This window comes from Pristiophorus japonicus, chromosome 19, assembly GCF_044704955.1.
Source record: "Pristiophorus japonicus isolate sPriJap1 chromosome 19, sPriJap1.hap1, whole genome shotgun sequence".
NCBI classification, from domain to species: domain Eukaryota; kingdom Metazoa; phylum Chordata; class Chondrichthyes; family Pristiophoridae; genus Pristiophorus; species Pristiophorus japonicus.
In genome coordinates this window covers 91,561,504-91,588,509 of record NC_091995.1, presented here as the reverse complement: position 1 = coordinate 91,588,509, position 27,006 = coordinate 91,561,504, and the positions used below count along the sequence as shown (strand labels likewise).

General features: G+C 41.5%; 1 protein-coding gene across 1 annotated transcript; it reads left to right on the top strand.

Moving 5' to 3' along the window:
- Positions 1-27,006, top strand: snrnp70 (small nuclear ribonucleoprotein 70 (U1)). The gene is made up of 9 exons (XM_070861795.1): positions 1-324; positions 6,622-6,684; positions 7,998-8,052; positions 9,224-9,288; positions 10,080-10,142; positions 11,048-11,129; positions 22,634-22,735; positions 24,101-24,188; positions 25,699-27,006. Exons 1-9 carry the CDS (start codon positions 178-180, stop codon positions 26,441-26,443), a joined length of 1,410 nt encoding a protein of 469 aa, XP_070717896.1. The 5' UTR covers positions 1-177; the 3' UTR covers positions 26,444-27,006.

The following is a 27,006-nucleotide window of genomic DNA, read 5'->3' as shown; positions in this document are numbered from 1 at the left end:
CATTTTGTTTTTTCCTCCTTCTCCTCGCGGCGCGCGGAGCGTCGGCTGGTCAGCCGCTGGTTATACTAGTTAGTGTCGGTGGTCGGGGGTTTAATTGTTTATAATAAAGACTGTCCGAGGGTGGTGGTGGTGGAAGAGGAGTAGGAGGGGGTTCGCCAGTCGGCCCGGCCCGCCGCCATGACTCAGTTCCTGCCGCCCAACCTGCTGGCGTTGTTCGCGCCGCGCGACCCGGTGCCCTACCTGCCGCCGCTCGAGAAGCTGCCGCACGAGAAGCACCACAACCAGCCTTACTCCGGCATCGCCGGCTTCGTGCCCGAGTTCGAGGTGAGAGAGGGTGAGGGCGAGAGGCCCAGCGGGGGCGGGCGGGGGGGGATGAGGCAGAGAGGCTGGGAGGGAGGCAGAGGGAGCTAGGCCTCACTGCGGGCCCTCTGTGGGGGAGGGGGACGGGGTCAGAGGGCGGCTTTAACATGGCACACCGTTAATGGGGCTGTGGGGGGATGGTGTATATTATATATCATGTATTTTGTGTCTATTATATGTATATAACCTATTTTGTGTATATTATGTATATAACCTATTTTGTGTATTAAATATATATATATACATATAATGTATTGTGTATATTAAATATATATATTCATATAATGTATTGTGTATATTAAATATATATATTCATATAATGTATTGTGTATATTAAATATATATATTCATATAATGTATTGTGTATATTAAATATATATATGCATATGTATTGTGTATATTAAATATATATATGCATATAATGTATTGTGTATGTTAAATATATGTGCATATAATGCATTGTCTATTAAATATATATGCATATAATGCATTGTGTCTATTATATATATGCATATAATGTATTGTGTATATTATATATATGTGCATATAATGTATTGTGTATATTATATATATGTGCATATAATGTATTGTGTATATTATATATATGTGCATATAATGTATTGTGTACAAAATATATATGTGCATATAATGTATTGTGTATATTAAATATATATATGTGCATATAATGTATTGTGTATATTAAATATATATGTGCATATAATGTATTGTGTATATTAAATATATATATATGCATATAATGTATTGTGTATATTAAATATATATATATGCATATAATGTATTGTGTATGTTAAATATATGTGCATATAATGCATTGTCTATTAAATATATATGCATATAATGCATTGTGTCTATTAAATATATATATGCATATAATGTATTGTGTATATTAAATATATATATACATGTATTGTGTATATTAAATATATATATACATGTATTGTATATATTAAATATATATATATGTGCATATAATGTATTGTGTATATTAAATATATATATACATATAATGTATTGTGTATATTAAATATATATATACATATAATGTATTGTATATATTAAATATATATACATATAATGTATTGTATATATTAAATATATATATGTGCATATGATGTATTGTGTATATTAAATATATATATGTGCATATAATGTAGTGTGTATATTAAATATATATATACATATAATGCATTGTCTATTAAATATATATATGCATATAATGCATTGTGTATATTAAATATATATATACATATAATGTATTGTATATATTAAATATATATGTACATATAATGTATTGTATATATTAAATATATATGTACATATAATGTATTGTATATATTAAATATATATATGTGCATATAATGTAGTGTGTATATTAAATATATATATACATATAATGCATTGTCTATTAAATATATATATGCATATAATGTATTGTGTCTATTAAATATATATATATGCATATAATTGTATATTATATATATATGCATATAATGTATTGTGTCTATTAAATATATATATGCTTATGTATTGTGTATATTAAATATATGCATATAATGCATTGTGTATATTATATATATATATATGCATATAATGCATTGTGTTTATTAAATATATATATGCATGTAATGCATTGTGTATATTAAATATATATATGCATGTAATGCATTGTGTATATTAAATTTATATATATATATGCATATAATGTATTTTGCGTATTATTTATTTATAATGTGATTCGCTGCATATATATACAACATGTAGTGTATGGGCTAGATTATATAGTATATTGGGTAGATTTTAATATATAATATATTTTGGGTAGATTATATGTTATATAATGTGTATTGGATAGATTATATATAATATAGTATTGGTAGATTTTATATAACATATAGGGCCCAAGTTTCCACACGATAAAAAACAGGCGCCCCTCCGAGCTGGGCGCACGTTTTCGCGTCTAAAACGGTGCCGGAAAAAAACCACGCGATTCTGAAGCGTTCTGCAGCTCCTTGTCTGTTTGGCGCGGCGTCAGGGGGGCGGAGCCTACACTCGCGCCGATTTTGTAAGTGGGAGGGGGCGGGTACTATTTAAATTAGTTTTTTTTCCTGCCGGCAACGCTGCGCGTTGGAGCGTTCGCGCACGCGCAATGTGAAGGAAACATTGGCACTCGGCCGTTTTTGTAGTTCTTTGTAGCTGTTTAGTTTTTGAACATTTTTTTAATAAAAGCACATTGCCATCAGCACAGAGAAGGCTGCAGGAAGCCTCAAAGTTGAGGCAGCCGTTTCCCGACGACCTCCTCCTTTTGCCGTCGGGAAATGGCTCCTCAATTTCTGAGGTTTCCTGCAGCCTTCTGTCTCCTTCCCTCCCTCCCTCCCACCGTCTAAAACCCCCCCCCCCCCCCCCCCCCGCTGCGTTCGGTCGGTCGGGCCCGCCCTCCCCCGCTCGGAACGGCTCTCTCTCCCCCCCCCCCCCCCTTCGTTTGGTCGCTCGCCCGCCGTCTGGAACGGCCCCCCACGTTCGGTCGGTCGGTTGGGTCCCTCCCCGCCGTCTGGAACGGCTTCCTCCCCTGCGTTCGGTCGGTTGGTTTCTCTCTCTCCCCCCCCCCCCCCCCCGCGCGCGTTTGGTCGGTCGGTTCCCTCCCGCCCGCCGTCTGGAACGGCTCCCCCCGCGCGGTCGGTCCCCGGCCATCTGGAACGGCTTCCTCTCTTCCCCCCCCCCCCCCCCCCCCCCCCCCCCCCCCTTGCGCGTTCAGGAACGGCTGCCTCGTTTTGTGAGGCTTGCTGCAGCATTCACACAGGTAGGAAGATGGTTTATTTAATCTTTTCTTTGCTTATAAATTTTTATTCAGGTTGGATTTATTTGTATAAGTATAAATAAGGATTTATTGTAGAATTTAATGACTTCCCTCCCCCCCCACCTCGTTCTGGACGCCTAATTTGTAACCTGCGCCTAAATTTTTAATGTGTAGAACAGGTTTTTTCAGTTCTACAAAAATCTTCTCTTGCTCCATTCTAAGTTAGTTTGGAGTACGTTTTCACTGTGGAAACTTTCAAATCGGGTGTCAGTGGCCGGACACGCCCCCTTTTGAAGAAAAAATTTTGTTCCAACATGGAACTGTTCTACCTCACTAGAACTGCAGAAAAAAAAATATGGATAATTGCGATTTCTAAGATAGTCCGTTCTCCACCAGTTGCTCCTAAAAATCAGGCGCAAATCATGTGGAAACTTGGGCCCATAGTGTGTACTGGGTAGATATATTTTATATAGTGTGCATTGGGTCAATTATATAATGTATAGTGTGTATTGGATAGATTATATAATAGTGTGTTTTGGATGACTTGGGTGGATTTAATGGGGTTGATATGATGGATTTAAGATGGGATACGGTTAATGTGATTGTGGGGAAATTATTTTGTATATATAATGTATTTTGGAGGCTTAAGGGTGGAGGGGGATATGATGTGATGGATTTTGGGGGGGGATTAACTATTGGATTTTATGGGGTTGATATGATGGATTTAAGATGGGATATGGTTAATGTGATTTTTTTTTAGGGGGGTGTATTTTGGGGGGTTGTAAGGTGTATTTTGGAGGGCTGTAGGGTGGAATTGGGCGTGTTTGGAAGGTGGATTTGGGGGCCTGTTTGATTAATGCAATGGCGAAATGATGGATTTGGGAGGGAATACAATTGTGATTGATTTGCGGGTTTATAAAGATAGATTTAGGGGGTGATAGATTTAGAAGGATGAGAGGGGATTTCATAGAAACATATAAAATTCTGATTGGACTGGACAGGTTAGATGCGGGAAGAATGTTCCCGATGTTGAGGATGTCCAGAACCAGGGGACACAGTCTTAGGAAAAGGGGTAGGCCATTTAGGACTGAGATGAGGAGAAACTTCTTCACTGAGAGTTGTTAACCTGTGGAATTCCCTGCCGCAGAGAGTTGTTGGTGCTAGTTCATTGGATATATTCAAGAGGGTGTTAGATATGGCCCTTATGGCTAAAGGGATCAGGGGGTATGGAGAGAAAGCAGGAAAGTGGTACTGAGGTGAATGATCAACCATGATCTTATTGAATGGTGGTGCGGGCTCGAAGGGCCGAATGGCCTACTCCTGCACCTATTTACTATGTTTCTATGATGGGATGGATTTTGAGGGGATTTATGTATTTTGGCATTGTATGATGGTTTCAATGATTTATATGATGAATTTGGGGGGGGGGTATGTATTTTGAGGGGATGATATATTGGATTTAGGGGTTCTAGGGTTGATTTAAGGTTATATATTGGATTTGGGGGGTTGTAGATTGGATTTGGGGGGTTGTAGATTGGATTTGGGGGGGACTGGGATGGATTTAAGGGTTTATCTAATGAATTTAAGCCGTGATATGAATAATGTGATGGATTTTGAGGTGATAGCTGATGGGTTGAGGGTTTTATATGGTGGATTTAGGGGAATATGTGTGATGTGATATGCATTTTAGTGGGATATGTATTTAAGATTTGAAGGGAGATGATTGATTTGGGTGGGGGTATGGTGATTTTTTGGGGGGGGGGGGGGGGAGTGTTGTAGGGGGGAGCTAGGGCCCTGGTCCTTAAACCTGTATATACCTCATTCCTCCTCACACCACCACCAAATTAACCCCACACCAATTAATTGCACCAGCAAATTTTACCCGTGAGACGCTTTGAGATGTTTCCGACACATAAGATACTGAATACTTCCTGTGCCTGGTGTGAGTACCCTTACGGACCTAACCATGCTCACCTTTCACAGTCCTCTTGGGAGAACTCGTCAACTTATTTGAACAGATGCTTGATCTGACCGTTTGTATGTTTTTCTGGGTGTGCGATTCTCCATGCATTCAATTCGCTTCCTCATTCCCCACCTTTCTCTATATTTTCTTTATCTATATGAGTAGACATAAATGGGTATCTGAATATCATCGATATCTGATTTTAAATTGTTGTATCTGTCAAGGTGGTTGCTTCCTCCTGCGTCTGATGTTTACAACAGTTTCTCCACCTCGGTTTCGTTTGTCTATTGCCTAGTACAAAGGACCACATGGGCCCATATGTAGTTTTCCCCCTCCTTCCCCATCCCAGGTTTCAGGTCTCTGCTATCCTTGTCTTCAGCCCCCCACCCCCCATCCAAATCTCTTGGGAGAGGAAAAAAAAAATTCATAGCCAATTCAGGAATCCTCCTTGAAGATTTATCTCAAAGCTCACATGGGTGAGCAGGCAAGCCCCAGGAAGTTATTTTGCAGAATTACTCTCCCGTTTTCAGAAAGTTATCTTATAATCATTTTGGTCTTTTAAATTTTCTCTTTGTGCTCCTAAATTCTACATGTTCTTCCTTTCGTTTTGCTGTTCCTAACTCATTCTTCTCGCAGACGTGAATGTTCATTCTTTTCCAGAACTTCAAAACTGGAGTTCCTTACTTTGCCTAGAAGGGGAACACTGATATATTTAACATTCTATTAATGCTTTTAATACTCGTCTAACTGGATTCCTCGTGGAAGATGCTGACGTCATGAAAGATCTATACCGCACTCGTTCCATTTGATTTGGGGATGGGCGGTGATGGGGCCAGGTTCAAATCTTTTGTGGCTCATATATTTGTAGAGATCTTGGGGCATCCCAAAGTGATTCACAGCCAATTGAGTACTTTTGAAGGATAGTAATCTTGGGAAATATGGCAGCCAACTTGTGCACAGCAAGAGATAAATGATCAATTAAACTGTTTTGGTGGTGGAAGTTGAGGGATGAATGTTGTCCAGGACACACAGAGCTCAAAATAAAACTACACAAACCTCACTTTTGGGACTTAGCTTGAAATGGTCTTCTAGTTCAGTGAAGTCTTGTTCATTTTCTGTTTGGGAGTGGGGAAGGTGGCTGATGTTTCTTTGTAGATGTGGGTTTGTACTATTTGGTGTTAAATCTGCAATTGTATTAATGCAGGAAAAGAATTGCAGTTGAACAAGATTGCTGCTGGAGGGACACATTTTCACAGTGATCATTGATACTTTGTATGATTGTGTCGCAATGTAGTCATGTGCTGTTTTTATTCTGCAGCACGCTGGCTAATGATCATTATGAAATGCTTGTGCTGCGGTTTGTAACCTAGCCGGCCTCTATCCAGGAAAAGTGAAGACTTGTGAGCCTCCTGGATTTCATGGAGGGGGAAATCCTGCAACTGTAGTTCTGAATTTTTGATTGCGGTTTTTTTGCTCCATGTAGGACCCTCGAGATGCCCCGCCTCCGACAAGAGCTGAGACGCGGGAGGAGCGTATGGAAAGAAAGGTGAGCAGTTGATGCCAGATGTATGAGCCGAGTTTAAGTACAGTAGAAGAGGGTGGCTTTTGCATTTTGAATGGGTGTCATGGAAAATAACTTTGTTGCTGTAATTCTTTGAGGACTTCTATTACTATTTTTCTTTGTTTGAATTATTTTGCTTGTCTATGTCTCCCCTCATTTCCTGAAGAGAGAAAACTGCTGTAGGGATCCATGAAGTTGCAAGCTTTTCATCACCTTGTGGCCAGTGTGTGTGTGTGAGGATACATGCATTGCCTATCTAGACATTCGGTGCATAGGATTTTTGTTACAGGGTCATCACCATTGAGCCTAATCCTGTTCCCAAGCACTGTCTACGCATGGACTTTTCCGTAGTAGTCATTGGATAGAAAGCCCTTCTGATTTCAGTTTTCCTTTCCCATCTGCTAACAGAAGCAACATAAGAAATAGGAACAAGAGTAGACTATACAATCCCTCGAGCTTGCTCCGCTATTCAATAAGATCATGGCTGATCTGATCATGGACTCAGCTCCACTTCCCCACCTGCCCCCTTATAACTCATTATCCCCATATCGTTTAAGAAACTGTCTATTTCTGTCTTAAATTTATTCAATGTCCCAGCTTCCACAGCTCTCTGAGGCAGCGAATTCCACAGATTTACAACCTTCATAGAAGAAATTTCTCCTCATCTCTATTCTAAGATCACGCCCTCTAGTTCTAGTCCTCCCCCATCACTGGAAACATCCACTTTGTCAAGCCCCCTCATAATCTTATGTTTCGATAAGATCACCCCTCATTCTTCTGAATTCCAATGAGTAGAGGCTCAACCTTTCCTCAACCCCTCATCTCCGGATCAACCTAGTGAACCTTCTCTGAATTGCTTCCAAAGCAAGTATATCTTTTCGTAAATATGGAAACCAAAACTGCACGCAGTATTCCAAGTGTGGCCTCACCAATACCTTATATAGCTGTAGCAAGACTTCCCTGCTTTTATACTCCCATCTCCTTTGCAATAAAGGCCAAGATACCATTGGCCTTCCTGATCACTTGCTGTACTTGGCTGTTCTGTGACACAACTTGGCTAATTCACTATACAATGAGAGTTTAACCTACCTGTGTGTTATAGTGGTGCTGTCCTCACCTGTTATATTAGGGTCTGTTTGACTGATCTTACTCAAATACTGTATTATTAAGCCCAGGTACCGAACACATGATATTGGAAGTTCTTTTAATGGATATACTACTCCTGGATTACCCATGATTCTGCTGATTACCTGACTTTCTCCTGTGTGATAGCGAATATTATGATTTTCCATTTGCAGAGACGCGAGAAGATTGAGAGAAGACAGCAGGAAGTTGAAAATGAGCTTAAGATGTGTAAGTTTACTGAAGGGGCTGTCGAATTGAATGTTAGACCTAATGAAAGCTGAGGCTGGCAAGCACGAAACGACAGTGAACATAAGAACATAAGAATTAGGAACAGGAGTAGGCCATCTAGCCCCTCGAGCCTGCTCCGCCATTCAATAAGATCATGGCTGATCTGGCCGTGGACTCAGCTCCACTTACCCGCCCTCTCCCCGTAACCCTTAATTCCCTTATTGGTTAAAAATCTATCTATCTGTGACTTGAATACATTCAATGAGCTAGCCTCAACTGCTTCCTTGGGCAGAAAATTCCACAGATTCACAACCCTCTGGGAGAAGAAATTCCTTCTCAACTCAGTTTTAAATTGGCTCCCCCGTATTTTGAGGCTGTGCCCCCTAGTTCTAGTCTCCCTGACCAGTGGAAACAACATCTCTGCCTCTATCTTGTCTATCTCTTTCATGATTTTAAATGTTTCTATAAGATCACCCCTTATCCTTCTGAACTCCCAACGTGTAAAGACCCAGTCTACTCAATCTATCATCATAAGGTAACCCCCTCATCTCCGGAATCAGCCTAGTGAATCGTCTCTCTACCTCCTCCAAAGCCAGTATATCCTTCCTTAAGTAAGGTGACCAAAACTGCACGCAGTACTCCAGGTGTGGCCTTACCAATACCCTATACAGTTGCAGCAGGACCTCCCCTAAAGTAAAACAAAACTATGCAATAACTGATTGGTTGCAGATACTTTTGGGCAGCTAACTTAAAAACTGGCGCTGGTGTTTTAAGATATGATGTATTCTGAGAAATCCAGCATTTACGTGTCTTCATACAGTATGTATTCTCCAGCTTACAATTAAGATAATAAAATAAGTAAATGTAATACATGAAAAGTTGAACTTGGTTGCTGTTAACAACTTTCATTTATAGAACGCCTTTAACATAGTAAACCGTCTCAAGGCACTTCACAGGAACATTGTCAAACAAAATATGACACGCGAGATAATTAGGACAAGCGACCCAAAGCTTGGTCAAAGGGGTAGGTTATAAGGAGGGTCTTACAGGAGAATAGAGGCACAGAGAGGTTTCTGGAGGGAATTCCAGATCTTATGAATAGTAAATGCCAAATGTGAACTATGATTGAGACTGCAGCAATTGAGAGTTAACTTTTTTTTCTGGTCTACAGGGGATCCTCACAATGATCCAAATGCACAGGGCGATGCTTTCAAGACACTGTTTGTTGCCAGGGTGGTAAGTTTTCAGTTTGTATTTAGCCCTCTGCTGAAAAAAAAATGTTTCGGTGCAGATTTGAGAAGCGTCTTGTTCGACGTGTTCGAAAGGGGTCATCCAACTGCCTCGGGTGCTTTTAAGATCCAAAAACCGTTATGAAACAAGCTGCAAGCAGAGGCATGTTGTACAAGAGAGCAGTTTATGGTGTTCGGTGGAGTTGTAATTAAACTTTAAATTCTATTTATTGTATTTACAGTATATACAAACAACATTGCCAGTAAATAAGGCGCGTGCCGTAGTTTATATTTTATCATGCTGGTGTGATGGAGGGTGCTAAATGTCTTTCCTTCTTTCCATTAAATCTTTTTTTAAAGTCTAATTTTGGTGCTCTGTTATTACCACCCCCCCAGACTAGTGCAATGTGAATTTTATTCTAAGTAGCCTAGTTTATCAAAAAAAAATACTATGTTTAGCTTGGCTAATTGACCTATGTTGGCTATTGTATTCATAAGGTTAAGTTGCTGCTTTATTCTCGAGGCAGCCTTAAGTATTGAATATATGGAGTTGGCCTTGGAGGGTGGATTTGGGTTCTTGGGAGAGCAGGATAGCTGCTAGACTGAGACAAATGGAGTTCATCTACTGTGGTGGACTGACGAGTGGTTTCCATCTGATATGAACCTATACTCATTTTTGTAAACAGTAAATTTCCCATTGGAAGCAATATATGTTTTTCCAAAGCATATCTGATAAGTCTTGAGGTTTTTTTTTGCATGTGTAAATCATTGGCTCTTCGTGTTTTCTCTTCATTACAGAACTATGATACAACAGAGTCCAAGCTGAGGCGCGAATTTGAGGTCTATGGCCCCATTAAAAGGGTAAGCACCTCATAATAAGAATTGGTTTCAAATTATCGCACTAGTGCTGAATATAAGTCCGCTAACTCTGTGGTTCTTTTTGAATCTGCATGTTGCACATGTCCTGACAGCCATGAAAGTTGGTTCGAGCGCCCAGAACAGGATAAAAGCACCGCTCATAAGTAAATAAATTCTTTTTGCTGGAGGCAAAACTTATTCCTACTCGTGGACGGAGCCTTCAAATAAGTCCATAATTATTTGACTCCTAGTTAGTAAGCAGAAAGCGAATGGGTCTTGTAATAAAAGCTGAAAATGCATGACGGGTCAGTCCGCACCTGTGAAGAGAATAGACACGTTAACGTTTTGGGTAGAGGATCCGTGGTCCGGATCATTGATGATCACGGTTGCTGGTTGACAGGCAATGCAGTGTATTAGTGACATCATCTAGTCTTGGACGAACCCGGAGCAGTAGGAGCAATTACTCTGATGCTCAAAAAGCACTGAATGTTACTACATTATCATGTGTGGCCCAGACACTGTCTGTGGTAGTATCGGCAAGTTGTATTGCACCGTTCACTGTATAGCAGAGTATCGCAGATAGGCTGCAGAGTAGCTCTTGTGTAAAGTGGTCGTAAATTTTCATTAAAATCCATTTTCATACGATGCCCTTTGGAGACTTTTTTTCAGTTGATTATAATTTAGATTTGCACCCAGTACATCAATGATTAAAGGGATTAGAATAATTCTAGATTTAGCAGAGAGTAAAAGGATGAACTGTGCAAATTGTGTCGATTGGGGCCTGGTTGATCAAGCAGTCTGTTTTTTGTTTGGTCATGAATTGTTTTGTAATATGTGATCCCTGTTGTTCAGTTCTTAATGTGCTGCTTTGATTCCTTTCTCTTCCCCACCTGTCCTCTTTTCTCCAGATCTACATGGTGTATAACAAACGGACCGGAAAGCCCCGTGGTTACGCTTTCATCGAATATGAGCATGAGCGAGACATGCACTGTAAGTAATTTGTGTGTTCATGGGGTGGGGGGGTTTGGCTGGCGAATAGTTTCAGCTCAGTAGCTGCTGTATGTAGTACAGTCTTGCTGTGCAACATTACGCAGCTTGTCGAGTACAGACTTGAGCCTCCCATTTCATTTGCATGGCAAGCGTTTTCTCTGACTGGATCCAAATATATTTGCTGGGATCTGTTCCGGGGGGGGGGGGGGAGTCACAAATAGATACACAGCAACTTCTCAAAGGTTCCTTTTTTTGTGTGTGTCGACCCGTATGTACTACGAGTCTTCAGGAATATATTTTGAGAGTTTTCCAAAATCAAGTGGGAGGAAATGTGCACAGCTCGCAGGACATTCAACCCAATCCAGTATGTCCTGATGTTGATTTAAAAATAGCTCCGGGTTTCTTAGTGTAGCTACTTTTCCTGATTCTTGTCTTCAAACCCATTTTTTTTTAAATGTCAGCTTACTATGGTGCACCAGTCTTGAGGCAGATTGCACGTGGCTGACAGGTGCCTCTTTTGGGGTGGCAGGAGGTGAGTTCTAGAGTGGGATGAGCCTGATTTCCCTTGAATTTAGGATATTAGTTATTGTGTAAACTACTGGCCTGGCTGAGGGGTTGGATCCATAGCAAGTGGGTTTGGGTGACAAGGATTCCTGGTACTTGATGCTCTCAACTTTCATACTGGCTTTGAATATCTTAACAAATATAGATAGAGCTATCCGCAAGATGTTCAAATCGACTTTGACTTCACATTGATTGACTAATTTCATCGAGCAGTATAGTCTTCAGTCTCCAAACCTGCCTGTATGTGAGCTGCTGGTTCCACCGAAAGTGTCTTGATATGGTGATGCCTGTGAGCGTCACTTTGTACCAAGTTATTAGTGGTGAAAAATTGGCCTGTGTTTAGTGGGACCATTGAGAGCCATGCTAAACCTGGGACAAGTTTTTTCTTGTTGGTTAGTATAGGACTACAGAACTGAACATTAAAAATCCTGCTGTTTGGTTAGCTAGGCGGACCAGAGCATATTGAGCAGTATGTCTGTTGGGCCTTTTCTAGTCATTATCCCAAAAAAAGCAGCTTTTCTGGCTGTAGCATATTTAAGCCATTTGATTTCCATACACCTAATTATTTCCGTATACTGTGGGACTTGTTTGTAAATGAGCTAGAAGCAGTTCTACCTCCAGGGTAAAACATCTTTCCTGTTTTCCTCCTCCCTGGGTACTTGAAACCTATCCCCCGAAGAAGATACAAATCAGCCTGTCGCTGCATTTTGTGACAGCAGCTCACAAACTACTCGATCATAGAGTGGCAAATGCATAGTGAACAACATAGTGCAATTGCTAAAAGATTGAAAGGTCATCCTTGGGTTGGGATCAGGTTTCCATAATGAGCGATTACAGCTGAATCCTGATAGACGTACACTAGTGCCAAGAAATGCCACAACTGAAATCTGGGATTATGCCTAATTTAGCACTTGCATCGGGGATGACAATTTATTCTCGTCAGTTATGCTTGGACCTGTTATTGTTTCTCAAGATTCAGCTGTATTTACTCCAGCCCATTATTTTAGAACTGGAGTTGCTGCTGGTCTATAGGGGGGCGATTTCAGGATAATCACTGTGTTGTGATGGTGTGGTAAGTATACTACAGCTTCCGATATCTTGGAAGTGCTATAGTAGTGCATTAAAATGTTGATGATTTTATATTTGACTATCACTATCGTAGTGAGCACTTGCTTCACAGTTCCTGCTTAATGACCGAAGATTAATTGTATTCGTATTGAGCAGCTGGAATCATGTCCTCTCTTTTTTTAAACTAGTCTTATGCAAATAAAAAATGTATGAATATTCAGAATGAGTACAGGTGCTGCTCGGTGCCAGTACAGGCTGCTGTATGTCAGTAAATTTCAACGGCACAGGTCACTGCAGCACTGGGCTAGGCATTCTAACCCTGTAGTTTTCCATTTTGGATGTGATTCTGGGAATCCAATACTGGACCTGTGCCAGGGTGTGGATTAGACAACTGAAATGGCAGCTCATACCAGGCTGCCCCAAATTGTAGTGTTTAAATTGCATTGGGTTAACATTTATTGGGGAAGTTTGTGAGAATATTCTTCCTTTTATTTGCTTGACCGTTGCTGCTTTCCTTCCCTGGTCTGATGGGCTTGAGCCAGTTGCCCGTCTCAAGTGAAACAGCAGCACTAAGGAAATAATTTTCCTTTTATTTAATTGAGGATGTACCTGTCCTCCTGACTTGTTGCAGGTATTCATGTCTTGCGCAACCTTAACTTCACTGTTGGAAATGATCCGAGTGGAGAGCAAAGACTGATGAGGGCAGTTCCTTGCTGCCAATTAATACTTATGACAAGTTTTTTTTTAGCAGCGCGGGGCATCTAAGTCTTTTTCTTTTATATTTAAAAAAAGAGACTTTTTTGCGTCATTGGGCCCTTTTCACGGCTGAAAAGGTTTTGAGAAACCTCCCCATCTGTCTGTACCTTTTTAAAAATGCAATAGGTGACACTTGCACTGAAAACTATTGGTCTGGCATTCTTGATTTAAAATACCAGGCTTTTAAAACTAAATCAAAACCTTTTGAATTCCGTTCAGTATGACTTGGGTTAAGCAGCCACCTGCTCGTGTATGGTCGCAAGTTGCAATTTTAAGACCATTCTTCTTCAGACTAGTTAGCTATCTTTAAATTCATAGTCAGTATTTAAAGCAGGTTGTAAAACATCTTCTGGCCATGTGATTATTTTTTTGCTGCTTTGTAATTATATGCCGAGTCTGCACATGCTAAAAATAAATGGTGCCGGAATTTGGTTCCTTCAAGGTTGACTGCATAGCACAGGTTTTACTGCACTGGAGAGATTTTTCATCATGAAGTTTAAAAAAAATTACATTCTGACCGGTTTGGTTCTTAAATGAGGATGAAACCATCTTGTGAAAGGGGCCTCGTTGTTTGTGTGGTTATTTTTTTTTTAAGAAAACAGTTTGTTTGTGAATTGTACACCGTGTTTGCAAGCTGGGGTATATTAATTCTGTGTTATTTCTATTGTCACTGCAGCCACCATTCTGATGGCAAATGCCACTGCTGGCTTGCAGCTGATGCTAATGCTCCCCTTACATCTCATTGTATGGTTGGTATATGGGTTTGTATGATGGGTAAGAACTCACAATACATCACCACAGTGAGAGGAGAGAGTGATTAAAATACAGTATATAGATCTAACAGATTTGCTAACTGGGTGCAGTAAGGAAAAGGTGAAGCTACACAAAACACAATAGAGGCGGTACAGGAAAGCTCGAGTGTTTAGAGGGAGGGGTGCAGGCTCTTTGCTGCAAGGTTGTTGGGGCTTAGAACCCTGGGGTAAAGAAGCTCTGTGTCCTTGTCGCTTATTCCTGTCTTTGGGATCTGCACCTACAAAGACTATCAATGTAAAGAGTTGATGCTTCGCGTCACTGAAAGATTAGTGGAATGGGAATCAAAATCTAGCTTTGATGTGAGGTCTATTCCAAACTGGCCAGTATACTTGCTTGGGTTTAAAGTATAGCAACATGCTCATGACTGAGAAAGTAAATCAGCTTAGACTTCCCATTTGTCTCCTTTCCTTCCCTTCCCTTCCCTTCCCATGGTAATAGCTGTCCTGCTGGTGAGATATGATTTGATCCTATTTTGTTTATCCTAACACCAAGTTCAGCCAAGCGTCCACTAATTTTGATAGTGGCACATTTTTTCCACCGTAGTTAGCTTTGAAGCATTGAGTTGCTTCAAGGTTAATTGCCATAGCTGCTGATTTTCTTGCCTTTGCATCTAGTGGTTTGTGTCTAGTGGTACGAAGGATGAGATTTGCAGATGTTGGCTCATCATCGAGGTGTTCCACCTCCTGTTGGGCAGTTGTGGAGCAGTATATAGATTTCTATCTGAACAGATGTGTGGGGGCACTTTGTAGGAGAGGAGATAGATTGATATTGGAGACGATTTGTATGGAGAATCTTTGTTTTAACCAAAAGGATTAAGCAAATGGAGTTTCCTTTTTCATTTAACCTTCCATTAAATGACGCATAGAGTATTTTGTTGGGCACACAATGTATTACAAACACACCTGTTGGCTGGTGCTGTCCAATACTGGAGTTCAGTTCTCACATGTGTCCCTGATGCTAAGGAGTAAAGATGGTTACTGAGCACATGCTTTTACATTATATTTTAGCCTTCAGACTAATCTAGAACCCTGATGACCCTGGCATTGGATTTGATTCTCCTGTGCGCAGTGTTGGTATCCCTGAAGACTTCCAGTGTTGGACATGGGAAGCTAAAAAAGGCATCATGGTTATTTAAATGTGGATAAAATAGTGTTTGTATTAATATATGTAGCTCATACCATGAGAATAAGAGACCCCATTTACACTTAAAAGTGTGAGGAATTTGAAGGCCACTTAGATTCTAATTTGCCGTGAGTGCTTTGGGATGTTTTTTTGTGTGAGGTTTATGTAAAATTATGGTTGCTTACGAGTGAGCAAAGCAAAATATGCAAACCTAGAGGCAGTCATGATTAGGGAGTCATGCTCAGGGAGAGTAGCTTCTGTTCGAAAAATGTTCCCTACTCTGTATAGTCCTCTTGCCTCTGCTTTACTTTTCTCTGGAAGGCACTTGCGGTGGGGGGGATAGTTGTTGACACGGGACTAGATTAAGGAAAAGTAAGGTTGATGAAGCTCAAAAGTTGAAGTATTTCACCTAGGTTTCTTTTTAATTTCTTGCCTTCATACCTTGCAGTTAGAAACCACACAACGCTAAATACTGTGTGCTTATTTAACCTCTCCAATGTGCTGTTTTCCCCACTAGTTTTGTTGCTAAGGAGCGAGAGATTTGAGGATTGATGAGCTTACACGCATTGGAGCAGCTGCTGACTGGGGAGGAGGGAAGTAGTGAGGGGGAAATCGAACTTGCAAAAAGGAATGGTGTAGCCCTCCACCTGATTTTAAGATGCGAAATTTAATATATTATTTAATGAGCCCCTCTTCACTTCCTGAACTGAAAGTCTAGAGACTTTGCAATGCGGGTGGAACATGAAGATCAAAAGTCAAGCCTAGCAAACAATAACTTTGCAGTTTGCTTACTGGAGCAATCCATTAGTTTGAGCCGAAGCAATCTGTCTAACCAAAACTGGTTATTTTTACTGATTGACAAATGTGACTCACTGGCTCCTTAAATACATTTATTTAAAAATCCGTCACTAACTCCTAACCCGTTTCCTTTGGTGTGTGCTCCAGATATCACTGTAAACCCTCAGTACTCAGGACTAATTACAGTAAAATCTCGTAGGGCAAAGTCAAATCTAACCGCAAAGGAAATATTTGTAGAATAACATAGCAGAATAGCACTAAATTGGGTTTAGGGTTACATTTCTGTAGCATTAATAACTAGTATAAAATAAAAGCGCAGGTACTTGAGAAACTTGCCCCTCTGAGTTCTTAATTTCATTCCTGTGTAAAGGAGCAGCAGACCAAAGAATCGTGTGTATGAGCACGGCCTAGGGAAGAAATGCTGTGCTGTGAGGTTTTGAGCAAGTACGATTACCCCGTCCCCTTACCCTGTCGGCTGGTCCTGGATTATCTGACCCCGTTGGCTTTTTGAAGGTTTCAGCTCCCACACTGACACTTGTGACTGAAGTCGCCATTTCTGTAATGGCTACGATAAGTTGAAAAAATAAACTTTTCATTTCAAAAGTAAAATTTTCAATTCTCTCCTCAAATGCGATCTATGAAGTACAGGCACGATGGACCGAATGGTGGCCTCTTGTGCTTTATCATTCTATGATTCAAAGTAGGAAAGTGTGATTAAACTAGTTGGTTTGTAGGACAAAAACACTAGTGCAGATTGAATGGGTCTGATGGCCGGTATCTGTGCTGTAACATTCTATCTGCACTAATGCCATTCCCTCTTTTATGTTTAAAAAAAAAATAAGACTAATGTTTTCATCTTTCCAGTTTTGTGTTTGGGCTGAGAACAGGCTCCCGTCACAAGCAAGGTCAGGTCTAGGAAGGGATGAATTAACTTGTTAGCCCCTACCCCATCTCCTGAACATTTCCCTGATGCATGCCTCATGAGTGGTATGGGAAGGATTGATGCTAGATTTGAGTTACATTTAAATACGGCCTGTCCAAGAACTGGCCTACCTGCATCTGTTTTAATTAGTTAGGCAAACCTAGCTGGTACCTTCAGCTTAAGTGAACTCTACACTTTCCTTAGGAACTTAAAGGGGCTTTCAGCAACTTGTTGGAAGGGGGAAGAGGGGGTAGTTTGGGGCTAAACTTGTAGATAACACACAGCAGAAAATAGCATGTGCATAACCGGTGCAGAGATAGGAAAATATTGGGAAATTAGGATAGTGAAACAGATAGTTTAGAGCTGAAATATGGAAGGTAGTTTGTTAACTACAGAAGTGTTGAGGCTAAAATCTCAACATCCTTTTTAAAAACTTTTATATATTGGCTAAAGCACCCTTACAGATTTTATAATCTATGCATCATAACACAATCTGGAAGCTATAATCACGTACATTAACATTTTTGAATTAATGATTATCAGAATTGTTAAAAAAGATAAACTTCTCATCAAATATATGGACCTCAAAACAATTCTATCCACTTCTTGCATAACAGATATATAGTGCTGAGAAAAATCTGAAATGTAAACACTGCTGGCTTAGTTACAAGTGGCCTGTAAAGTGGCACCACGTCGGTAACTAATACCAGCTAGTTTCATACTAGATCTCGGAGCTGCAACATCTTCTTTGGCTGGCCTATATATATTTTTTTAAATCTCTGTTTAAAACACTGCTATAGAACATCACTGCCTCTGAGAGTGATGTTCCTGGGACAGCATGCAATGGAATCTTGCACACTAGGTGCTATCTTAATTTCTATTGGGTTGTAAAACGCTTGCTTTTATGTGCTTTTTCTGTCTTCCCCTCCTTCCTCTACTGTGCATTTAATTTACTGCGAAAGACAACATTTGAGGAATCCACTGTGGACCACATTTCTGGGAAGCAAGCGGATAAAATGTGCCGCCGTTCATGCTGTAGAGCGTAACGTGGCTATTCGCAATGTCATAGACCTTTTTCTTTCCTAAAACTTTTTTTTACCCTGAACTTGTTTCTGTCCTTTCACCCTGATGTCATGCATTCACATTTTTTAAAAGCTCCTAGAACATTGTAGGCTTTCAAAAAGTGGATTCTGCAGCTCAGTGCCAATTCATATATACGTAAAAACATTTCCAAAAATTGTTAAAATGCAGTGAGCCTTTTTAAAAACAAAAGTTGCTCTACACAAAAAACAAAAGATTCACGCTCATCAGGTAAATTTGAGCCAGGTGCTCAGGTAAGCTGGTGTGAAGGGATTCCCTGTCTACATCGTGGAGGCCTTTGATACTCCAAGCAAATGGAAGCTTGCGAGAACGCAGAAGCAGTGCTGGATTGGTAAAACAGGGTATTTTAATTACATTGGTAAAACATGGTAAAAGTTTTTCCATTTTTTTTTTTAAATACACAAGGGATTGTCTGGCTTGTCTTGAATTTTTCATACTTAATATTACATCGAATGTTCAAAGAATACCTGGTATTAAAGAGGGATTCTCACCATCTTTGCTCCTTGGCTTGGGAGAAAACTCAACATTTGGGGAAACTTATTTTCTTGTCTTATAATGCAATGACTGAGTGACCCCATGGAGGGGATAACTGGAAGTAAATTTTACGGCTGGCTAAATGGGGGTGGCGGGGGGTGGGGTGAACTAGCATATCTTGCACAGATTCTGGCTGCCGTCCGTCTACAGCTGTTAATTCGGCACCCTGAAATTGCCTGGATCTCGTCTCCAAATGATTTGAGGTTATCTTATGTTTGTCAATCAACCTGATTGTCTCTTCATTTGGAAAAGAAAACATGTGGGAGAAGGAATGGAGGATGCTCATGTTGCGTTCTGGCTATAGAAGGGGTCCTGATAGTGAGACCCCCTCTTTAAAGAAATGTTACTATCCTAGCTCTTGATTTCTTTTGGCAGCACGTTTTGTGCTAATGGTTCCGGCTTTTTATTGCAATGCTCCTTTCTCTCTCTGATCAGGCTAGCTTGCCAGAAATCGTGGTACATTTGCCCACTTGTTAGTGTATTTAGTCTGGTTAGGTTTTCACCTACCCGGGCACTTTTACCGTGACAGTGCTGTTGCTGGCAGGCATGCAGTTCTCTTGCAGGAACTGTGGTGCAAACAGCATTCTCCAGAGTTTTGACTGCATTGCAGTATGGATTTTTGTAGGTGTTGCACTGTTAGGTTAGGTGACTCACCAAAGTTACGGAGCCAGTCCTCGGCATCTGTGCAAGTGTGCAGACACACTGCTTCAATCAAATAACAACATTTAGCAACACCACAAGCTGTGTGTTTTAAAAATAAAAAGACACACTTGGGCGGGGTGGATCACAGATATAACATTTATTCAATCCCACAAGCAGATCAAATATCTCCAAGTAGGATGTTTCTCTCTGTAAAGACTTGCACATTGGAAAAACTAACCGGCTTTGATTGTGAGTGAATCATCGAAAATTACAACACAGAAGGAGGCCATTCGGCCCATCGTGTCTGCCGGTGGCATCAACCAGGCGGAATACATAGAAAAGTGGCTCATGGAGGGGTCTCCATTTGAGCAGTCTCCCAGGACCCCAATCCATATAATGGAAAAATGTGTCTCTTTTTTCACTTTGCAGTTCCTCTGATTTTGAGTGCCTCAGGAAGTCTAGTTGCCTGTAAGGGATTGTGTCCTGATGAAAAGTTGCAGGCTCATGAGTCCTAGAGTTGAGCAGCTGGTCAGATATTTCCTACATCATTGTAGGCGTGTGTCGCTACTCATTTTGAAATTAGTCTCATTGTTTACCCACCATGTGTCAGCTCTACTCTATCGCAAGTTGAAAATTAAGCAAAGTTGCATATATAGTTTTCTTGTAAGTGGGGGTCTTAAGTAGTATGCAGAAGTAGTTTTCCGGGGGTTCTCCGAGATATTCCTGTTCGTGTATTGTGTGAGCGCGGTGATAATCTAAAACTTTGCAAATCCAACAGGTGATGGTAAGAACTGAAATTCGGCTCTTCGTGTTTTTATATTTAAAGTCTCCTAGCTGATTGGTAGGTTGGTTACATTTGAGAGTGCAGTTATAAAATGTTGCTGCACAAAGGATGCTGTCAGTTCTGGATTGCACTTGGCCTGTTTGGGGGTGCCGTCTGACACCTTGAACCCTGTGTTTTATCCAAACGGCAATGTTTTGTTTCAAGTAATGAGAGAGCGAGACACTTTCTGAAAAGTATGACAGAACAAAATGAAACTAGAAGCATTGAAAAGTGGTTTTAATAGATGTTTATTAGCATTCTATGGTAAGAGAAAGCCAAAACCCCATTTAAATTGTCCTGTGTGGATTCAGTCTTGTAGAAATTGGTGTTCTTTGGACATTCGAATTGCAGCGATAGCACCGAGTAAATTTGAAAGGAGGAAAAAGCCACAAGTCAGACATTTTTCTCTGATCGTTTTTTTAAATAAGTAAATATATTATCTTTTGAATATGCTTGTTAAAGTAATCAAACGCCCGATGTAGAAAATTCATTAAAAAAAAACAAATGGCTGCTGAAAGCAGGTAAGGTGCAGTAAGTAAAGGGTAAATCCTCAGCAGCAGAAAGATACAAACAGTGGAAGTCGAAACACTGAACATTGTACCATCTGTTGGCAAGATAGCGCGTCCCGATTTTCATGAGTGCAGGGGGCTAAAGTGCAGTTTTTGTAAGTAACCTTACAGGTAAAATCTCTTTTCTTTTGTTAGTGGTGCTGTGTAGTGCTTATATCGACTTATTTTATTTTTCCTCTTCGTCCCTCCTCCTCCAGTTCCTGTTTTTAATCCATTTTTCTTTCTCCCTGGTGGTGTATAGCGGATGGAAAACAAATTAAAAAAACAATTTAACACAGGATCTTGCAACCCTGGTCAAAATGGCCCTGTTTTAGTGTGACTGAAAGCATAGTCCCATTGTTTCTTTAGCTTATGAGTGGTGCAATGAATGAAAATGCTGAACTAGGCCACAAAAAATACAAAATTGGTATTTTTCCCTCTATCCTGAATTTGCACTAATTCTGCAGCGGGCAAATATTAAATATCCTTTTTCAGAAGGATCTTAGTTTTGGAACAGAATTTGGTTATTAAATGGTAATGTAGCCCTGGAGGATAGGGGACTGGCTAGTTTGAAAGCAAAACTTTTCCAGCTCAAGAATGAGGGAGCTTGTCTGTTCTTGAGCCTAAAACATGTGGGAGAGGCTGGTTTGAAGATGTTGCACGGTGGGATTTTTTTCTCGGCAAGTGTCTGAGATTGAGTCAGTTATAAAGGCTCTAGGTAAGGACCATTTGAGTTTGGGAAGTAAATAGCATTTAACAGCCTTCGATTCCAACAGGGTAACTGAACAACATGCCCCACCCAACAAAAAAATAGCCTGCCCTTTTGGAAAGTAGAGACATTTATTTTATCAGATTGACTCCTTCCCATTCCATCAATTTGCTTGCCACAGTGGTCAGTTCCTCTTTGAAACCAAAAGTGCACCTGTGCTGTACTTGCATCCCTACATTGGGCCATAGTCTCGCATCATTGGCCAGAGTTGCTGAATATGTTGTGGGAATTAAACCTCCCCCCATTTAAATCTTGGCCTGAGTCTGTAGCTTACACTGTTCATTTGGGGTAGATGTGTTCTGTTTTATGCTGCGCCCTTTAGTCAGTCCTGAATAAAACAGCATTGTGTTTCTCTACAATCCCAACACCATCGGGTGCTGAACGAGGGTTTTCAACCATTCAAGCTGGGCGACCCGTTTTCAGTTGCTTTACAGAATTGGCTTGGTTTCCATTTTCTGTTGCAACAATTTTTTTTTGTGGTATTTTTTGGGGCCTAAATTCCCCCTGAATCTAGCAGAGTTTGGTTGAGTAAGGTGAGCGAGTGTGATGAGTGCTTGAGTAATGGATTCAATTAACAATTGTTCTAATAGATGTTTTTTTTCCCCTTTCCAGGATTAGATCTCAATGGTTCAGTGTTGTACACTAGCCGGGGTTGGCTCTTCCCTTTACCAATGAAACCAACTCTTGCAAAAGTGACACAATTTAAAAGCTCTTAAATGTGAAGACTAGAAGCTGATTGTCCTGAGTAAGCAGAGCTAAAAGGCAGCTTTCCAGAATGCAGTGTTGTATTGGGAAAATGAGGAGCCAGCCCTGGATTTTGCTTTTCATTTAACAGCCTGCTTCCAAATGTTGAAGGAGCAAGGGAGGGAAGTGGGTTGGGGGGAAGCGAGCTGGTTTTATTCCCTAAAGGTTTTGTTTCTGCATGTAAAGTTAATATTGTATATTTTTCCTTTTTTTTTAAAAAAAGGGGAGGGGCTGGGTGGGGCTTTGCCATGTTCAATCCCACTGACTTTTAGTTGCTGTTCTGGGCACGCTCTGTTGCAGCTGCATACAAACACGCAGACGGTAAGAAGATTGATGGGAGGAGAGTTCTGGTTGATGTGGAGAGAGGCCGCACTGTCAAAGGATGGCGCCCAAGGAGGCTCGGTAAGATTGTAAAGAACGCCTGGTTCCATTGTCCCTGTAAAAAATAAATAAATAAATTCCGTGGGTCACTCGAAATACCATGCATGCGCGTTTTATGCATTGAAAAGCCAGCTGCATGGGATCCCTGGAGCAGCTTACAGGAAACGTCGTCTGGTTCCCAAACCTTTTTTGCCGATTACCCACCCCTGCTCAGGACATTCATGTCTCAGGGTGTTTAGAACATTGAAATTGCAGATCGGTGCAGTTATCTGTTCAGGCACAGATCTATCTGGACTGCTGGGGAACAGCTATAATATTGTCAAAAGACAGTGCTTAACTGCTGGATGCCTGCAGCTACCTCAACTAACAATTACGAGAGCCACGGGTATAGCCAGTGGAGGTGTATTATGCGCTGATCTATGCATAGTACGGGAGGTTTGAATCCACTGAGTTGTGGAAGCGGACATGGGACCTGCTTATGGTGTCCTGGTCAATAAACTTCCCTCCGCCAATACTACCAAAAACTAGTGGTTATTCATCTCAGTGCTGTTTATTGCTTCGTAGGCAAACAGCACCGCCATTTTGTGCAGAGCAAAGTCTATTGCCACTGCACTGCACATACAATAAATTAATTTAAGTGCTCAAACATTTCAGATGTGATCAGGCACTGTCTAAACACAGGCTCTTTCTGTCTGATTTGGAATCTTCGCTGAGCACTGAACTTCTAAATTATCCGGTCTGATCAGTAGATTTTGACGTCGTTGGTATTCTTGCTGGGTGGACTTTACATAAGCACGCTCCTTACCGCTTTCGCTCACATTCACTGAGTACTGTGAATGAATTTATCAATAAATTATGGTTTATGGTGCGAGGAAGGCGCTTGTGTTGTGACTGTTGCAAGAGCTGTCGATGAGTCAATAGTAAGTGCTGCTGCCACTGGATGGTTAGTTTTCCCCAGTACCAACCGAATCTCGAGAGTTCAGCCAACAAGTAGATGGCTGAGTAGTGTAATGATGGTGCTCTTAATTCTCTGAGAGAGACAATATCCTGCGTATAGAGTGCAGTGTCGTTGTGCCCCTTCCCTACACCCCAGTCTTTCTGAAGATAACGCTATTCTAAGAGTTTACTCCAATTTTCCACCCGCCCTTCTCACCCCCCCCACCCCCCGTTAATAAAGAAAAAAAGAGTGTGAGGGAACTGCGATGCACTTTTTAGGTTTATAGTGTGAAGCCTGGCCCCTCCCTTTGCACCATCTGTCAAGTGCCTAGATTTGGTTGTGCTGCTGGGAGTGGGTGAATGGTGAAGGAGCAGTGACATCCCAAATCTGATTGCATCGGATTCTGTGCTGTTGACGTGCAAACATGGAGTTTGGTTTCTTTTTTGCAGGTGGCGGGCTTGGGGGCACTCGCAGAGGTGGTGCAGATGTTAATATCAAACATTCAGGTCGGGATGATGCGCCGCGATATGATGAAAGGTGAGAAGCGTCGCGGTGCAGTAAGTGAACACACAGTGAACAAGCTGCTCTAAGTTGTGTTAACGTGCTAACCTAGAGACTTTGCGCTGGATTACACTCGTGACCTCCAACGGGTGTCAACTGTGTTCAGTGAACCTGAGATCCAGTTGTAAATGTGAGCAGCCTCCCCTTGAATGAGGATGTGATATTAGAAACATAGAAAATAGGTACAAGAGTAGGCCATTCGGCCCTTTGAGCCTGCACCACCATTCAATAAAGATCATGGCTGATCATTATGGAATGTTTCATGTATCAGCAGGCATCATACTTGTTCAATTCTTTTTGACTATCGGATAGCAATACAGCTCACGTTTTATTTATGTTGCTGCAGTTCCTCTTCACTCAGAGATGTTTTACTTCTCTTTGAGCAAACTTACTTTATTTTGGGGGGTGGGGGGGGGGGGCAAATACCTTTCTTACTCTAGGTGAGCGATCTTACACAGGTCTGTGCTGCTGTTTTGTAACCCAGCACCAGAAAGTATGTGGCCTACATTTGCATAGTTGAAACTGGGAGTCTGCCACGTGATGGGCGAGCTGTGCAAATTTATGCCGTGCCACAATGGAGTGCTGTTGGGGAGGATTTTGCTGCTGGAGAAGGAAGAGAAACAAAAAACTTGGACCTATCTTTTTAATGTTGTCAACAGAAAAGCAGTGCTCCAGTGATGAGCCACAACCTGCAAGTGCTGCTCCTGCTATTTTTGCTTGTGTGCCGATAGTCCCAGTTGGATCCATCGCGACTGTTTTACACTGCCTACTGCGGCTCTTGGGAGTTAGTCTCCCGGTACGTTGCTGAGCGCCAGTAATAGTAACAGTGTTATGCAGATGGTGACGATGGCAAATACTCTGGAAAATAGCCACTGAACTACGCCTGTAATTCAGAACAATTCAAAAGCAGCCCCAGAATTAAATAACTGCCTTAAAACTCCAGCTTTTTTTTTTTAGTTGCCCTGTCTTTTGCAATTATTTCAACATTCATTTTTGATGTGCTGAAGTGTAATTAGAAACATAGAAATTTACAGCGCAGAAGGAGGCCATTTCGGCCCATTGTGTCTGCGCCGGCCGACAAAGAGCCGCACGGCCCTTCGTCAGCAGCCCTAAAGGTTACATACGAACCCATGAACAATGACGGAAAGGCAAAGAGCACCCAGTCCACCCCACACCACTGCAACACTCCTTATACTAAAAACATCGACACTCCGCCCAATGACTCCAGTCCTGTGTGCTTTACATGGCCAATTTGATTTTGAGCTCCTTCTGATTATCAGTAAATGCATTATATGTAGTTTGGGCCTTAGGTGGTGCTATTCACTAGCTCCAACAAATAATTGTACCTCACTGAGCTGCCCCACTACAAAGAAATGCTCAGTGGCCAAACAAAAATCTGAACTGACGTGGCAGGAATCTTTTAAAATAGTTTGGTTTGATTTATTTCTGAACCTCTCCTGGATGATTTTCAATTTTTTTCCCCCAGGGACCGGGATCGCGAACGAGACCGGGATCGCCGCGAATGCAGTGAGCGTAGCCGTGAAAGGGACAAGGAGCGCGAGCGGCGTAGAAGCCGTTCCAGAGAGCGGCGCCGCCCTCGCTCGCGCAGTCGGGAAAAGGAAGAGAGGAAGGCGCGCACCAGCCGCGAGCGAAGCAGAGAGAAAGATAAGGACAAAGATCGGGATCGCAAGCGGCGCAGTCGTAGTCGCGACCGTAAGCGAGATCGGGACCGGGACAGGGATAAGGATAAGAAGGAAGGACGTACAGACGTAGACCAGGCTGAGGCGGGTGATGGACCGCACAATGACGCACAGCCAGTCGATGTAGTCGTTGAACCAGTTGAGCCTAAACCTGAAGCGGAGGAGAAGAATAGAGAGCGGGGGGATAGGGATAGAGAACGGGAACGAGACAAGGATAGAGATAAGGACAGAGATAGAGACCGGGATCGGGACCGTAGGCGAAGTCACCGAGACAGGGATAAGGATAGAGACCGTGACCGGAGGAGAGACAGGGAACGGGACCGTGATAGAGATCACAAGCGGGACAGAGACAGGGACAGGGATAGAGACAGGAATAAGGAATCTGAGAAACTGCAGGATAATGGGATTCCAGAACAACTTGAGGAAACCAGTCAGGACATGTACATGGATCAGGAGTCGATGCAGTCTGGAGATGGATTCATGTTGGCTGAAAATGGATATCAAATGGAGCCACCCACGGAGGGTTACTGAAAAGGCCTGTGTTCAAAGTGAACTTTTACAATTGGACCAATATTTTCATTTTCCCTGTTTTCTTGACAGAAATCGCAACTTTATTTTGTTTGTTGGTTTTAAGCTGTAGTGAAGGAAGTTTTCAGCACGAGGTATTCGTTGCTTTTTCTTAAGGTGGGTAAGTTTTAGTGACTGTACTGTAGCAGATGGTTTGGAAATCCTTGTGAAATCGGTTGGTAAATGTCATTAATTCCTTTTTATGGTCTAATACACAATAAACCCAGTTTTAAAGCCATCCGATTCAACTGTGTACTCTTATGTACAGGTGTCCGTCAGTGAGATGTTGGCTTGGGTGAACATTTGCCGCATTGTGCACCTATGATTGCATCAGGTACTCAGTTGCTTCTAGTGAGTATAAGAACCTGATGGAGTGAAGGGCTCCTGTTGCCGTGTGCTGTAATAATTCTACATTGCAGTCTTCGAAGGTAATGGATCGGAGGGCAAAATGGGCAGTGTTGTTGGAAAGATGTCTACATCAGCCTTTAAACAGTCTGATTAGAAACAATAAACCTTTACATGTGTCA